Source organism: Aphidius gifuensis, linkage group LG1 (assembly GCF_014905175.1).
Source record: "Aphidius gifuensis isolate YNYX2018 linkage group LG1, ASM1490517v1, whole genome shotgun sequence".
In the NCBI taxonomy this organism is placed as follows: domain Eukaryota; kingdom Metazoa; phylum Arthropoda; class Insecta; order Hymenoptera; family Braconidae; genus Aphidius; species Aphidius gifuensis.
In genome coordinates this window covers 25,491,056-25,508,471 of record NC_057788.1, presented here as the reverse complement: position 1 = coordinate 25,508,471, position 17,416 = coordinate 25,491,056, and the positions used below count along the sequence as shown (strand labels likewise).

Genomic DNA, 17,416 nt, shown 5'->3' with positions numbered 1-17,416 from the left:
TTATGGTTTTTCTGTTGTGTTTGAATCAATACTTAGGCTTGAAAATTTTAATAAAATAATTTCATATGAAACAATCGTACTACCGACCTTTAAAATAAAACATAAAAAATTTATAATATATATTTTTATATATTTATAAATCAAATATACTCACTGCTACAATAAAGCTACGTGTAAGAAAAAAAAACTTCATTCCAGTAAATGCAATATTATCATTTGCAATTTGATTCAATAATCTTTCAGTCTGAAAAATTAAAAATTATAATTTCAATACATAGGTATATAATTTATAAAAAAAAAAATAATTATTACCTCAATTGTAAATTTATTTGAAGGACAAGAGTAAACTTTTGGAAGAACTAATTTACTTTGATTATTTATTATCGATGTTGAAAACATAACAGCTATCATTCTCATTAATACATTTATAAATGAATAAATTGGATAGAGCGATAAAATATCATATCTATCAAGTCTAAAATTAATAATAAAACCCATATATCAATTTAAAAAATTTACAAATATTTTTTTTTCATAAATTTAGATATTTAAAAATATACTCACGATATTCCTTCAAAAAGTGATATACAAACATAAAAAAAATTATGTGAAAATGATAAAAATATCAAAGGTGATATAATATCATTCGTATGTTTAACTAATTTACTCAAATTAGTATAATTCATTCGAACTTGACACCAATATGTATCATGATCATTCCATATTTTTGTTTTCATTGTAATTTTATTTAAAAATTTATACCTTTCAGCAAGACCAATTGATACCTAAAATTAAAAAAAAAAATGATTAATTTATATTTAATTAATTAATAAATAATTTTTCAATTATAAAATATTAATACAAACCAGTATGATAAAAAGGTCTGTAAATATTGATCAAAAATTGATAAATCAACTACAAATAAAAAATAACTATTGTATTATTACTGTATAATATTCAATGTAATAATCATCAATATGTATTAATAAATAACATTAATCTAATATTACTATAATATAATATACGTTATTATAATAATAATATTATCATTTAAATATTATATATCATACTATTAATATTGAAATTTACTGTTATATTTTATAATACTAAATTACTGTTATATATTATTATCATTACATACATATTCATAATTATATTCATATATAATTACTAATATATCATTGAAATAACATAACATGAATGTATATACATGTATCTATCAACATTAATCAGACTATTTATGTAATTACATAAATAATCTACTGTATTTCAATGATTGAATTAAATAAATGTGTTGAATGACTAGAGACATCATTATGATAATTGATACTGTATCACATTTCCATCCAGTTTTTGGAAAATTATATTTACAACTGAAACTAAATTATTTAATAATTATTTATACTAATTTATTAATTAATAAAATAAATACTTTGATAATTGTATGTCAGTTGATTTCCATTCTTGCTGAAGCTTTATCCATTTTGATGGTAATAAAAAAAATATTAAAAATTCAATAAGAGGTGAAGCTAGAGAAAATATTACCAAAAATACTGGAATACGAACTGTTGAATAATAATTTATAATTAATATTGTTTTTAATTTAAATTAGTTTAAAAAATATTTTAATATTTACATTCATTGAATGAACCAGTTGTTATTGTTTCAATAATTTCATAAAATATTTGAAAGTTTAAAAATATCAAATAAATAAGAACCATATAACTTCGTATATTTTTTACTATATTTATATTTTTAGACAACATGTCTGGATTGTTATTTGATATACCAGACATTGGAAAAACTCCAAATAATTGACAGAATTTTAAAATATATTTCATACTTCTGTGAAAATATTCTGGCTCCTGTAAAATTATTATAAATAATGGAATTAATATTTAATTGAAGGTATTTAAATTTTGAATAACCTGTTTAAATTTAATATGAGTTTCATTGAAACGAAAAAAATTAGCCATGTATGTCGAAAAAAAAAAATGTATTTATCTGAAAATAGTAGTTTGAATTTTAACGATATGAAATAATTTTATTCTTTTTATTGTCAATATAAATGATGATTCATTCGTCAATAAACTTAAAATTTATTTGTTTATTTATTTAGTTGAATCAAAATAAGACATCACATTTATCTGTTGAGTCAGTATTTTTTCTGAAAATTATTATGTTATTGACTCACTAAGTAATTGAACAAGAAAAAAAAAATAAACAATAATAATGAAAGTAATAAGTCAAAAAATACAAAAACCGAATAATCATTTAATTAAATTAAAATAAAATTCAATTAATATTTTTATTATAAACAATAACGAAGAAAATTAAAAAATTGTAAAATATTGATACAAATAAATTATTAATTATTTTCTTTGTGTCTTTTCCAAGTCACCCAAGAGGTACGACACATGACTCGTTTTTTTTTTTATCAGTGGTTTCTCCTGTAGACCTAATCCACTGAGATTATACGCTTTTCGCACGTCATCTAGCTGCAGCTAGAATTATTTCGTATACGGATTTAAATGTTTCGATTTCGCTCGCATAACAGCGAAATAAGTACTGATCAGTCGACGCAATATTGTGAAAAAAAAATAAACGAAAAAAGGCTCGATTCACTATGTCACTATCACTCGCTGTGATAGGACATTTTAGGATTTGATTCACTTTGCCACTATCACTCGATGTGATAGGACATTTTAGGGTTTGATTCACTATGCCACTATCACTCGATGTGATAGGACATTTTAGGGTTTGATTCACTATGCCACTATCACTCGCTGTGATAGGACATTTTAGGGTTTGATTCACTATGCCACTATCACTCGATGTGATAGGACATTTCTAAGCTTAGTTCCACTTAATTCACTATGCCATTATCACCGCTGTGATAAGACATTTCTACAACCTTGATTTACTGTATTTCATTATATGATACTCGATGCTGATTCTAAACATGTGATCCTTTTATATCCGAAATATGATCCTCAAGAAACAGCAGATGACGAAGTCTTGAAAATTCTGAAACAAATAAAATCAGCTTCGAAATATTAAAAACGTGTCAAACAATAAAAAACTTGAAAATTTCAAAACCTGAAAAACCTAAAATCCTGAAATATTATTAATACATTATTTGGAAAAGTGCATATAATATCAAATAAAAAACCTTATAAACTAACATACATCGGGATTAGAAAAGGGTGATAATTTATCTATTATAAATTATCACGATAGATAATAATAAATCCTAATCACCCCCGTCTACTCTGTTTGAGGAAGACAGGGTCAATTCATTTTGACTTTTATACTAACGACATTTAATTTGGCATAAAAATTAAATATAATTATTTTAAAAAATCAGTCAAAATAAATTTACACAACAAATCAAATAATATATAGTTTGGAACGACAAGAAGCTTCAAAAAAATATAGCATACATTTTTTTGTAACTTCAAGGATATTAAAGCACTTTTCTGGGATAGGTTAATAATTACAACTAGTCGGTCTCGATCTAGAGGAACTTACCTTATTACAGCAACCAGCAAAATTCTCAAAGGTAGTCCAGGTAGTCTCCAATAATCCAATTAAATTCTCTCAGCTAAGCCATGTAGAAATCGTCAAGGTAGACCCGAATAATCCAATAAAATTCTTCTCAGCTAAGCCATGTAAAAATCGTCAAGGTGGATCCCAATAATCCAATAAAATTTGTCTCAGCAAAGCCATGTAGAAAACGTCAAGATAGTCTCCAATAATTCAATAAAATTTTCTCAGCAAAGCCATGTAGAAAATGTCAAGGTATATTCCAATAATCCAATGAAATCCGGTTAATTTTCTCAGCAAATAGCCAAGTAGAGGCGTCAATCCATACATAAAAAACTAATTCATTTTGTTAAATCCCGGAAAAAAAAATGTGCACAGTTTTCCTAACATTGCCCAGGATGCATCAGAAGGAGCACCTGCATAATTTACATGCACTTTTATGTTAAATATCGTATGATCATATGTTTTTCGATAAATAAATTCTCCCCACAAATACGTATTGATTGATTGATATTTTCAATTTTGTGACGCGAATAGAGTACAGTTTTCCCGACATTACCCAGGATACATCACAAGGAGCACCTGCATAATTAACATGTACTTTTTATAATAAAAACATCGTGTCATCATATGTTTTCAATAAATAAATTCTCCCCTATGAATACGAATTTTCTTATCATTTTAAAACTAGTCACGAAATAGAGTACAGTTTCCCCGAAATCACCCAGGATACTCACATAGAGCACCTGCATAATTAACATGTACTTTTAATTGTTTATCATATTTTCAAGTTCGAGACGCAAATAGAGTACAGTGTTCCTGAGATTACCCAGAATACTCACATAGAGCACCTGCATAACTAACATGTACTTTTAATCGTTATTATCATATGTTCAAGTTTTTTGTTCTAATAAATTTCCCACAAACACGCAATCTACATGCAATTTACATATTATGCAAATACTATTTTCAAATTTTTAAAATTAAACATTTTTTCTAAAAACCCGCACTAGCTATACCCAAAAATTCAAAGCCATTATTAAGTAAACCCATAAATATTATACATATAGTTTAGCTAACATCGAACATTTTTCAAAACTCTAAAACGAAAAAATAATAAAAAAACCCCCATGATATTTCACGAAAAAGATGCGAATAAGCAGTGAAGCAATGCCTTCTATACGCAGTTGCGGCGCAACCCTTGCTTGGCTTGGGCAGATTACTTAACGAAACAAATCATTGGATCTAAGATACGCTACGTATGTTTACGTTAGAGATCAACTTACCAGTTAATTAGAAATGAGCATGGATGACACCCACCGCCAACCAGAACCAATAAATGACTTAAGAAAAATTTAGCTGGGCTTGAGAGTATAATAACTTCAAAAGTTATCGTCGTCAATCTGCCAGGATCTGACAGCCAGCTAAATTTTAATTAATCAAGCTAAGATTGGGGCAGAATTTCTCGATTAAACTCACCGTACCCTGGACCGGTAAGGACTTAAGAAAAATTTAGCCGAGAATCATAGAATAATAGAATTCTGTGTATTTGATTACTCATACCAGTCTGCGATTGGTATGTCAGGTAAATATTTTCAAATAAATCACTTAGCTAAGAGTAAGGGCAAGAAAACCTTGAAAAAATGCCATTCATTCCTCATGACTAAAGTCTCACAACAAATTTTTTTTAATTTGCGACTGACACAATCAACTTGGTTTAATAAGTACACAATTGCTTCAGCTGTCTCGCGTTCCGACCAGAGGCCACAGATAATCATATTGACACAACGTAGCAGCTGCATGCTAATGAATATCGCATAGTTTTCTATGAATTCGAGAAATAGTTCAGCTGAGTTTGGGTGCAAGTTGACTTCAGAAGTCCAGTGATCTGTCTGAGTAACTGCCGCCATCCTGCCCGGTGAATACTTCAAGTATATCATTTATCACAAAATAGGGGTAGACTAAAGACTCAAGAAAAATTTAGCTGGGCTTGAGAGCTAACTGCAAGAGTTGTTGTCGTCAAACTACCAGAATCTGGTAGCCAGCTAAATTTTCGCGAAAAATATCAAAAAAAAAAAAAAAAAAAAAAGACTAATTACAAATGTATCGATTTCAGTAAAACTATATATATATAAATTTATCTATTATTGAATTGAAAAATTCCCCGTACAAAAATCGATTGATTAATATTTTTTATTCTGTGACACAGAGTACCGTTTTCCCGATATTACCCAGGCTACTCACATAGAGCACCTGCATAATTAACCTGTACTATTTCAATTAAATTTTTTGTAGTTTGATCATCAGAAAATCGTTTCCCCCAAAACGCACGTACTAGTTGATATTTTCGAAATATATGACGCAAATAAATTATAACGCTTCATGTAATTCAATTTGTTCCCCAAAAAAAATATTTAACAGACTTCTTGGCATTAACCAGGATGCACCACGTGGAGGTCCTGTCTGTCCTAGCATCCCATGATCCCCACGTACACACTGAATGATTCTAAATGATTTCATTATAAACTAAAAACTCTATTTTGTCCCTTGTGCAACCCTCAACCCCAAATACTTCAAGTCAAATGATAATTTATACTCAAGAATATAATGAACTGCCATAATATTAAAATAAATTTATTTAATTAATTACTCGAGAAAGAGAATTTAAAGGTATATTTTATATTTGTTATGAATTTATTTTATTTTTAAATTATCTACGTATCACTCATTATTCTTTTAAATTTATGAAGCAAGTAGTAACAAAGTAATATTACTGGAAAGTCATATTTAATTAAAATTCAATATTTATATTAAGATAAAATTAATTACAAAATTTTCAAAATTAATGCAAGCTTCTAGAAATATGATAAAATAATTATCCAATGAATTTTTTTACGCAATAAAATTCAATTTATATTTTTATTTAATTGTTTTTATTTCAATAAAAAAAATCGCGCCCAAAATTTAAATACAAAACGTAAAATAAAAATGTTTTATTGAAAATGTGCTCTAACGTCAAATAAAAAAAACCTTACACACTAATATATATCGCAATTAGAAAAAGATGATAATTTATTTAGTATAAATGATCACAATCGATAATAATAAATTCTAATCACCCCCGTCTACTCTGTTTGAGGAAGACAGGGTTGACCCAGTTTGACTTGGTTTAAAAATTGAATTTAATTAATGAAGAAAAAAAAATAGTCAAAATGAATCGAAAAAAAAAAATAAATAATACTTTGGAACGACAAGAAGCTTTAAAAAATATAACAACAATTTTTTAAAACCTCAGGGACATTTAAAGCACTTTTCCGGGATGGGTTAATAATTTCAACTAGTCGGTCTCGATCTAGAGGAACTTACCTTGTAACTGCACACTGCAAAATCCTGTAGAAGTTATCCAGGTAGACTCCAATAATCCAATAAAATCCTCTCATCACAGCCATGTAGAAATTGTCCAGGTAGTCTCCAATAATCCAAAAAAATCACAGGCACTATTTCACTATCACTATCACGAACTTTTAAATTATTTAACCGAAAAAATTATCTATATTAATTTAACACTTGCACATTCTTTTTTTTTATATTAAAACACCACTTGTTCACGTAGAATGTTCACTTGTTAATTTGAAATAATTCTAAATAAACTTCTAAATTAATTTACCGAACGAAAAAATTAAATCAAAAAAAATTTTCCAAGGAAAAACCACAAGGCTGCACGTGTTTTGAAAATTTCTAACCAAATTTTACTTTAAAATTACAAGTGCACTACGCAAAGAATGAAGATGAACTGAAAAAAATTTATCTAGGAAGACGAGAGGTCACTGCGATTTTCTACGACTCACAGGTGAGTCATCGGTTAACTACGAGAGAAATTTTATTTTTTTCGAAAAAACACAAATAAAATGCTGAATCTTTCGTTTCATGATATTTTCATATTAGAATAATTTTTCTACCATAGTAATTTATGTCAAACGCAAAATATTAATTTATTGAAAATATTGAAAAAATTGTCAATATCTAATAAAAATTTTTATTTAATTTTAACTAAACCAGGATTTGAAAAATTGAACAGAATGCCTAGTTATTGAAATAACATTTACAAAAGCTAACATTTGGTTTTTCATTAAACATAATACATCGGCTAAAAATTTACATGAGTCTGTCATTGCAATTAATTGTACTTTAAACCATAAATGTATTTATCAGTGACACATAATTTCTAAGAGAATTAAATTTTACTATGGCACATTGTAAATTTTCAGAGGATCATTTTAATTTGTACAGAACGTAAAAAATGAATAATAAAAGAAAAATATATATATATATTTTGCTATGGTACAATGTAATATGGAATATTTTAACTAAACTGAAAAACGAAAATTTTTTAATCTGAACATAGAAAACATATAAAATGTTATGTACATTTTAATTTCAAGACAAAATTGTTAACATAATAGTAAACATTAATAGTCAGAAATAATCAATTATGATAAAAATTCTAATCGTATACGAGAGAAATTTGGAAAAACACGTGTCGAAAAGCCCAATGACGAAATAAAAGAAACATATGTTCGGAGAAAATTCTAACGGCTTTTACAATGAAAATTTATATTTATTTAAGACTTTTAAATACCTTTTAAAAAACTAAATGTAAAAATCATGACAAAAAAAAAATATATATACTATTTTAAAATTTAATTGAAAAAAAAAAAAAATGGAAATAACTTTGTAATAATTATTGTAAAAATCACGACAAGAATATATTAATTTAAAATTTAAATGTACAAAAAAAATTGGAAACAATTTTATATTATTGTAAAAATCATAAGAGAAAAAAAAATATATTATTTTAAAATTTAAATGTAAAAAAAAATTAAAAATATTTTAATTATAATTATTAGTTTGCCACGATAATAGTAAAAGAATATTTATATTTAATTAGAATTTGCACTTTTTTTTTTACAATTAAAAACCTCGAGATAATCTACACAAATTATTTTACCTGTACAATTTTTTTTTCACGTAGCCAGCTCACTTGTTAATTCGAAATGATTCTGATTAAACTTTGAAAATTAATTTACCGAACGAAATAATTGAATTAAAAAAAAAAATTCCAAGGAAAACCACGAGGCTGCACGTGCTCGAATATTTATAACCAAATTTATTTTAAAATACCGAAAAATTTCAACCGGACTGTACGAAGAACGAAGAACTGAAAAAAATTTATCGAATCGATTTTCTATGACTCTACGATATGCTGATGAGTCACCGGTTAACTGCGAGAAACTGTAAAACACGTGCCGGACAGCTTAGCGTAAAAATGAAAGAAACATATGCTTGGAAAAATTTCTAACGGTTTTTTAAATGATAAATTATAATTATGTAAAACTTTAAAATATGCTAAAAAAAATTAATTGTAAAAATCACGACAGAAAAAAAAAATATATTATTTTAAAATTTAAATGTAAAAAAAAATTAGAAATATTTTAATAATAATTATTGGTTTTCCACGATAATAGTAAAAGAATATTTGCATTTAGCTTCAACTTGCACTTTTTTTTTTACAATTAAAAAACAACGAGTTAATCTACACAAATTATTTTACCCGTACAATTTTTTATCCAACAACGAGAAATTTCGTTAATTGATAAATACTGACTGAAACGAAACTACGATGCACGTAATTAAATACTATTATTAAAACTTTTAAACTATTTCACTGAAAAACATTTACAAAAATCGACTTTTAATTTTTCAATGCACGTGCAGCTACGAAGCACTTAAATTTTACAAATTATACTGATGAGATTAGCAGTCATTTAAAACTTTTAAAACTATCTAAATTATTTTATTTCAAAAAAATCTACTAATTTAATATCTGAAATGCAATTGTATTTAAAAAATTAAGACTTTTAAACTTGAAAAATTTTTTTCTAATGCACGTGCAGAAAATTTTACTCCAAAGACTTCTATACTAACAAATTTACAAATTATTTTCCAATTTGACACCGAAAACACTACAGACGTACTAGCTATCCATGACAAGTCACTTTTATTGCAATACTAACTATAATATATAGACATACGAAGTACAAACAATATATTAATTACATTTACTAATTTTAAAATTATTATCTAATTAATTTTATACTACTTATGCACAAATAAAGAATTGTACAAAAATCTTATGCTATTTTGAATAATTATATTTATAGTCATTGTTAATAATAAGTATCTTCAATTTGAACACAATAGCAATTGACATTGAATTATTCGAATTATTTTAACGCTAACAGTCCTGGAACTAACTATTGCCTTTAAATAATGCTTGTTAAATCAACTATCCTTTTAACTATAAACGTCTGACTGCAGCTAAAATCCGCTGCAGCCAAAGACTAACTAAATTTGTCTAGGCCTAGAGCTGGCCGCTTCTATATATGACTAGCTCTGTCTATGAGTCATCTCTTATCAGCAACATTTGTTAACTTAGCATGCCGTTCATGTGAAAAAGGAAAGATTAACATATGATGTACAAGTGTGAAAAAAAACAACGTGGAAAAAAAATTTCTAATATATTTTTTTTATTTTAATTTTAAAACTAAAATTATTAGAACTATAAAAATTATTAAATTATTTTTAACAATTTTTTAATATTAAAAAAAAATTATTTTACTATTATCCTATCAAATATATACATCGTAGATATTTGTTTTAAATTCAAACCACGAGCGGATGTTAAAATAGAAAAAAAAATATTCCTAGTTTTGAGTGCTAGTAAATTTTTTTCCAGATGAGAGAGACCTCTGTAGCTCTATTCTAAAATCATTTTCCAAGAATGTCCCAATAATAATTAATAAAATAATAAATAATAATATCATTGTGAAATTTGATTAGAAACACTATCAAGGTAATCATAATTATTTATTCGTTACTCCAAATTAAGAAAAAATATTAAACAATTAATTAAAATTATTTTTTTATTTTTATACAGCCAAATTATTTTAAAATAATATATTTATTATTAAAGCAGTAATTTATTAATTATAAATATTGTAAAAATGGCGACTGAATCAAGTGAAACATCATCATCACCATCAAATACTAAATTTTATACAAGAGCTGAAGTTGCCAAGCACAATGATAATAAAAAAACATGGATTATTATTCACAACAATGTCTATGATTTGACAAATTTTCTCAATGAGGTAAATTAATTTAAATAATTTATTATTTAATTTTCAAATCATTCCATATTGTATCCACCAATCACAATCATCATGACATTCTTTTCTTTTTTTTTTTTTTTTTTTCTATTGTCAGTTTATCTGATATGAAATTAAACTTTGGACTTTATTAATATTTTTATAAGTGATAATTGATAATGATAAAATTATATAAATAATTATTTAGCATCCTGGTGGTGAAGAGGTTCTTTTGGAGCAAGCTGGTCAAGATGGATCCGAGTCATTTGAAGATGTTGGTCATTCAACAGATGCTAGACAAATGATGGGACCCATGAAAATTGGTGAAATTGTTCAGGTAAAATATTATATACTTGTCAATATAAAAAAAAGAAAAACAAACTAATAATTGTTTACATTAATTATTATGATAAATTTTTAGGAGGAAAGAACAGTAGATAAACCAGAAAAAAGTAGCAAGGATTGGTCAGGTGAAGATGGTGAATCAAGGTATTTATTTATAAAAATTTTTTTCATGTTTTTAAATGGATAATTGTATATAAATTCAAGTTGCAACTAACTTCTCTATCAAGCCAGCAATTAAACTTGTTCCCAAGCCTAATGATAATCAAAAATATTAAAAAAACATCAAGTTTTTTTATGTTGAATTGAATATTCATAGTATCTTCCAACAAGCTGTAAAAAGAATTTTTAAAACAAAGTAATATATCAAGATAAAATATTTAAAATCATTTTATTATAAAATAATATAAATAATGCAATTAGAAAAAAAAAGAAGTGCATCCTGATGTGATGATTGGAAATTCCAGTGGTTCATGGAAGTCATGGCTGATACCGGTCATCGTAGCAATTGTGGGAACAATCATCTACAATCTATACATCGCTACACGTTAGGAAAATTCAATTAACAAAAAAATGGTGCAATCAACTAACATTCCTTGATAAATAAATTGAATAACAACAGCAACAATTACAACATAAATAAAACTAACAATTAAATTAATTTCTTTATTACTTTTTATTGTAAAAAAAAAAAAAAAAACAAAAAACTTTTTCATAATATTACTTGTTAAAATCATAAAATAGCAGAAAAAAACATAATTAAAAAATTGTTAAATTTTCATAAATTTGTTTTAACATTATTTGTATCCTTTTATTTCCAATTGATTTAATTTTTTTTTTGTATTTTCTATAATTTTAAATAATTAAATTACAATTAATTAGTGTCATTTAAATAATTGTCAAAGTTATACTAAAGATATTATTTAATTTTATCAATAAATATATTTAATTAATTAACGTATTGAAAAAAGAAAAAAAAATAATTTCTACAATAGGAAGGGGAGAATGAAATATCGAGCGATTATTGTGGAGCATTTTGACGGCGCCGACGCTTTGTAAAGAATAAAAATTGTTTGCACACACCATTGCCAGAAAGACACGACATTGCACGTTACTTGGATTAGAATTAAAAAAAAAAAAAAAGTAAAAAAGTCAAACATTTAATACATATCATCACTATTGGCATTGTATTACGCCCAGTTTACCGCGAGAACTTGATTCGTTTGCGTCATATTTCTTAACATATATTATAAAAATATTTATTTATTTATTTATCTCAGGTGTTGTTTGACCACCAGTGACGAAAGATAACAGATCATTTTTACTTATCACATTATCATCCAGTATCATATGTCAAATAAATTAAACTCATACATTATTTGCAGAATTAACAATTTCAAATTGAAACACAATTTTTGGATATATTAAAAAAATTATATTTTCAATTAAATTTTTTATTTATTTATTTGTTTATTTGATTGATAAATAAGAGTGAAAGGTACGACAAGTGGTAGATTATACGTTGTCAAAGTGTCATGATCAGTGGTTTTTTTATCCACCCTTATTATCGCTCCTTCCTAGAGTCATGCAGGCACCCTTCAAACGAGGTAAATTTATCAGCTAATTTTAAATATATATTTTTTAATAAAGATCATTTGTATTTTATTTTTTTAAATTTGTATTCTTGTCATAAATGTTGCATTTGTTTATACGTTGTCTCGACGTAAAAATTTTCTTTTTATTTCTTCTCGTGACTTGTTTATATAATTTATTTGTAATTTACTAAATTTGTTGGATTTTTATCGAGACCAATAAATCATTTAATAAGATATCTTTCGCGCCAATTCAAAAGTATAATTTTTTACTTTTTTTTCTTTTTATTGCTGAGCGTCAACAATATTTATTATAAGTATATTTTTTATTTATTTTTCTGATTTTAAATATTGTTTTAAAGTTTTTTGATTTATTAGTTAATTAAAAAATTAAACAATAATTATTTATAAATAAGACTGTAAATCTACCTTGAATAAAATTGATTTATTCACAACGCAAAAAAGTCAACTATAACTTTACCCTTTTTATTTATTTTCGACGTTGTTTCAATAAAAATATACATAAATATATATTTATTATTTATTAATTATTTATTAATAAATAAAAATAGAATATAATTTTCTTTCAAAATTATTTCAATGTCTTGTGTAACTTGAGTGAAAGAAAATAAAATTTAAATTGCATCAGAAATAAAAAAAACTAGTTCATTTATTTTTTTTATTTTAAACTTTTTTCTTTTGAAATTTTATTTTTAAACGACAGTTCAAAGCACTAAAAATAAATATATTTATTTAAATAAAAATTCTTTTAAATGTTAGTAATAAAAATATTTTAAAAAATTTAAAATAAATATTTTAAAAAAAAATTTCGAATGATAAAATACTTAAAAATCAAAGAATTTTACTTGGAGGTTGTTCAAAAAGTTTAAATAAAAAAAAAAAAGGGGGTTAAATAATAAAAATAAAAAAAAATTCAGGCAAGTGTAGACAGTCGAATTTAACAACTCGTCATTATGACTATTTAAAATAGAACTCACGTGGTTGTCTGCCTAAATAATCAACTTTAAAATGTGATTAAAAATAGTAACGAATTAATTGATCATTAATTTTTTGTGTCAATTACACATTGATAAAATCTCAATGAATGAATTTATTTATATAATTTTAATATTATCAATTGAATATAATTTAAATAAAAATTATTAAATTAATAAAACGTACATATTTAAACTGTCGACAAAATAAAATATCTTAATATTTTTTTTAACTTTTATTTTTTCAGTAAACGTATAAATCAAGTCACGAGAAAATTGTTAAATAATTTTAAGAAATATTGCCAGAAATAATTTACAAATTCTCCGCCAAATATTGTCAATGTCAATGCCGTTGTTAAATAATTTGATGAAGCACGGAAATTACTTGATATAATTTTTTAAGCTCAGTTTCAAGGTCTCTTTTATATGTCCACAACTGGAATTATTTTTTTAAATAGATGTACATTTGTTTTTTTTTATTTATCAATTAATAATATCGCTAGAAGCTATTGTTTTTTTTTATTATTTTTCTGGATCTATAAACTATGCCCTTGAAAAACGACAAGTGTCACGCACGTGTCAATTGAGTATAACTACAGTTATTTAAAAAAAAAAAAAATTTAAACCAAAGAGTTGAGAAGAAAAAAAAAGTTTCTTATAAAATTTTTGATTATTATTATTTTTTCTGTAACTTTTATTATGTTAAAAATAAAAATTTAAAAATAAAATGATATAAAATTTAAAAAATCCAAATGTCTATTAATAATAATAATAATAAAATATTTTACAGCTACCCTGGGACAAGAATCAACAAAAACAACAGATTCATTATCAAATGAAAATGAAAAATTGGAAAGTAATAGTTGGCGAAACAGATGGAAATTACGTAACAATAATGAAACAACAGAAAACAATGATATATCATCATCATCAAAAATTGGAACAAATGAAAATAATATTAATGAATTATGTAGAGAATTGGAGGGATCAGATCCAGAGACGAATGACCCTATTCACCTCAAGAGACGGGTGGGTCTCGTCAGTGGGGTGGCTTTAATTGTTGGTACAATGATTGGTTCTGGTATATTTGTATCACCATCTGGTTTACTTGTACGTACTGGTAGTATTGGTATTAGTTTTTTAGTATGGACTGGATGTGGTATATTATCTCTATTTGGTGCATTAGCATATGCTGAACTTGGTACAATGAATACAAGTAGTGGTGCTGAATATGCATATTTTATGGATGCATTTGGTGCACCACCAGCATTTTTATTTTCTTGGGTATCAACACTTGTACTTAAACCATCACAAATGGCTATAATATGTTTATCATTTTCACAATATGCTGTTGAAGCATTTTCAAATGAATGTGAACCACCACAATTACTTGTTAAAATTATTGCAATATTAGCAATATTAATAATATTATTAATTAATTGTTATAGTGTTAATTTAGCAACTGGTGTACAAAATGCATTTACAGCAGCTAAATTAATAGCAATATTAGTTATTATTGTTGGTGGTACATGGTCACTTGCTAAAGGTAATACACAACATTTAAATGGTGCATTTCAAACAATGGATGGTAGTGATAGTGTTAATATTGGTAGACTTGCAACAGCATTCTATACTGGTTTATGGGCATATGATGGATGGAATAATTTAAATTATGTTACTGAAGAAATTAAAGATCCATCGAAAAATTTACCAAGAAGTATTATGATTGGTATACCACTTGTTACTGTTTGTTATGCACTTATTAATTTATCATATTTGGCTGTTATGTCACCAACTGAAATGATTGAAAGTGAAGCTGTTGCTGTTGTAAGTATATTCATTAACCATTATTTTTAATAATAAATTAATAATATTATTTCTTTTATTATTAGACATTTGGAAATCGAATATTAGGTGTTATGGCATGGTTAATGCCATTGTCTGTTGCTGTTAGTACATTTGGATCAGCAAATGGTACACTATTTGCTGCTGGAAGATTGTGTTTTGCTGCATCAAGACAAGGACATCTTCTTGATTGTTTAAGTTATGTTCATGTTAGGCGTTTTACACCAGCACCTGGTTTAATATTTCATTCATTAGTTGCAGGTAAATATACTTTTTTTTTTAAATCATAAATCTAATCAGTAATTTATTATTAATCTATTATATCATTTGTTTGTTTTAGCTGCAATGGTTATATCAGGAAATATTGATTCATTAATTGATTTTTTTTCATTTACTGCATGGATTTTTTATGGTGGTGCTATGGTGGCATTATTAGTTATGCGTAAAACACGTCCAAATCATCCAAGACCATACAAGTGTCCACTTGTTATACCAATTCTTGTATTATTTATATCAGCGTACCTGATTGTTGCACCAATTATTGATAATCCACAAATTGAATATCTTTATGCTGCTGGTTTTATTGCAGCTGGAATGTTTTTTTATCTTCCATTTGTTAAATATGGATATGTACCAAAATTTATGGGTATTTATTAATTTATTAATTAATAATTTAAACAATATAATTGATTAATTTTTTTCGTTATATTTTTAACAGAGGGTGTTAATGTTTTTCTTCAAATGCTTCTTGAAGTTGCACCAACAGCTGCTGCCTATGATTAATCAACCAAAATCTCCTCGACTTAATTTAATAAATAATTATAATAAAAAAAAACAATTTTAATAATAAAACAAAGATATAAATAAACAGATAATCAAGTGTCGAATCATTCCACTGTGGCACTTGATACTGAAAAAATTATTTTGTATTTTTTAATTATTAAATTATAGTAAAATTGATAATGAAGAAAAAAAATAAAGCTAATAGGAATATAGACCTGAAATAATTAAAGTTAAAAGAAAAAAAAACAAAAATAAAGAATACTGTTGTATATTTAAATTATATATACAAATATTATTTTATTACTTGATTACTTGTTAATAGTTAAACGTAGTGTACAGTATATTAACATTTTAAATTTGTAGAAAAAAAAAAAAAAACACAAAAAATTTAGTAGAAAATAATAATTATTATAAAACAAATTGTAAAAACAGGTAAAAATATGATAACATACAGTTGATAATATTTTACATGTTTTCTTTGTTTTTTATTTAATTAATTTATTATTTAATTAATTTTTTTTCTACCTTTCCATAAACACCAAGAATTCCAGTATCTTTTTTGACTCGTTTTTTCTTGGTTTTAGTTGATTTTAAACTACGTCTAACACCTGATTGACGTTCTGGTGTTTCTTTTTCTTTTGTTTTTTCAAGTTTACGATTTTGTTGTAATCTTTTATAATTCTGAGCACGATTTTTTGGTGGTATTGCACCTAGACTTATTGCCAATTCAACTTTAGCTTTATTTTTAGTTGTTTTATCAAAACCAGATGATCCAAATTTCATAATATCCCAACGTAAACGTTTCATTTCAATTTCTTGTTTACGTCTTGGATCAATATCATCATTGTCATTTTTATTTAATTTAAATTTATTAATATCATCATTTTGTTGTTTAGGTTTTTTTTTATAACTTGAGTGAGTTACTGATACAAAATTTTCAACAATATTTTGTTTGTCCCTGGCTCCTTTTGTCATCACAAAATCCTCCATTTTATCTGTCAAATAAACAACAAAGTAAATGAAATTATTTATTATTTACATTTTATCATTAACATTTATAAATAAATTATTGTTTATATTTACCTGCTGTTATTTTAATGTAAAT

General features: G+C 25.3%; 4 protein-coding genes across 5 annotated transcripts; 2 read left to right on the top strand and 2 right to left on the bottom strand.

Annotated features, from left to right (window-relative positions):
- Positions 1-1,976, bottom strand: LOC122861050 (gustatory receptor for sugar taste 64f-like). The gene is made up of 6 exons (XM_044165215.1): positions 1,929-1,976; positions 1,743-1,865; positions 565-785; positions 313-475; positions 155-244; positions 1-87 (listed from the first exon to the last, which is right to left on the bottom strand). The coding sequence occupies exons 1-6, from the start codon at positions 1,974-1,976 to the stop codon at positions 1-3; spliced, it is 732 nt and encodes a 243-aa protein (XP_044021150.1).
- An 8,448-nt stretch (positions 1,977-10,424) lies between these two features.
- On the top strand, positions 10,425-12,003 carry LOC122857466 (cytochrome b5). Of its 2 annotated transcripts, none has more exons than XM_044159656.1 (5): positions 10,425-10,459; positions 10,544-10,757; positions 10,963-11,091; positions 11,176-11,243; positions 11,520-12,003. In XM_044159656.1, exons 2-5 carry the CDS (start codon positions 10,611-10,613, stop codon positions 11,545-11,547), a joined length of 372 nt encoding a protein of 123 aa, XP_044015591.1. In that variant the 5' UTR covers positions 10,425-10,459; positions 10,544-10,610; the 3' UTR covers positions 11,548-12,003. The 2 variants fall into 2 exon arrangements, with proteins under 2 accessions (XP_044015591.1, XP_044015582.1); XM_044159647.1 differs by having other exon boundaries at positions 10,428-10,459; positions 11,564-11,884.
- A 134-nt stretch (positions 12,004-12,137) lies between these two features.
- Positions 12,138-16,805, top strand: LOC122856938 (b(0,+)-type amino acid transporter 1). Its single transcript, XM_044158861.1, has 5 exons — positions 12,138-12,703; positions 14,474-15,510; positions 15,576-15,789; positions 15,869-16,174; positions 16,247-16,805. Exons 1-5 carry the CDS (start codon positions 12,682-12,684, stop codon positions 16,309-16,311), a joined length of 1,644 nt encoding a protein of 547 aa, XP_044014796.1. The 5' UTR covers positions 12,138-12,681; the 3' UTR covers positions 16,312-16,805.
- A 7-nt stretch (positions 16,806-16,812) lies between these two features.
- Positions 16,813-17,301, bottom strand: LOC122857450 (uncharacterized protein C1orf131 homolog). The gene has a single exon (XM_044159625.1). The coding sequence runs from the start codon at positions 17,299-17,301 to the stop codon at positions 16,813-16,815; it is 489 nt and encodes a 162-aa protein (XP_044015560.1).
- Positions 17,302-17,416: the final 115 nt, after the last annotated feature.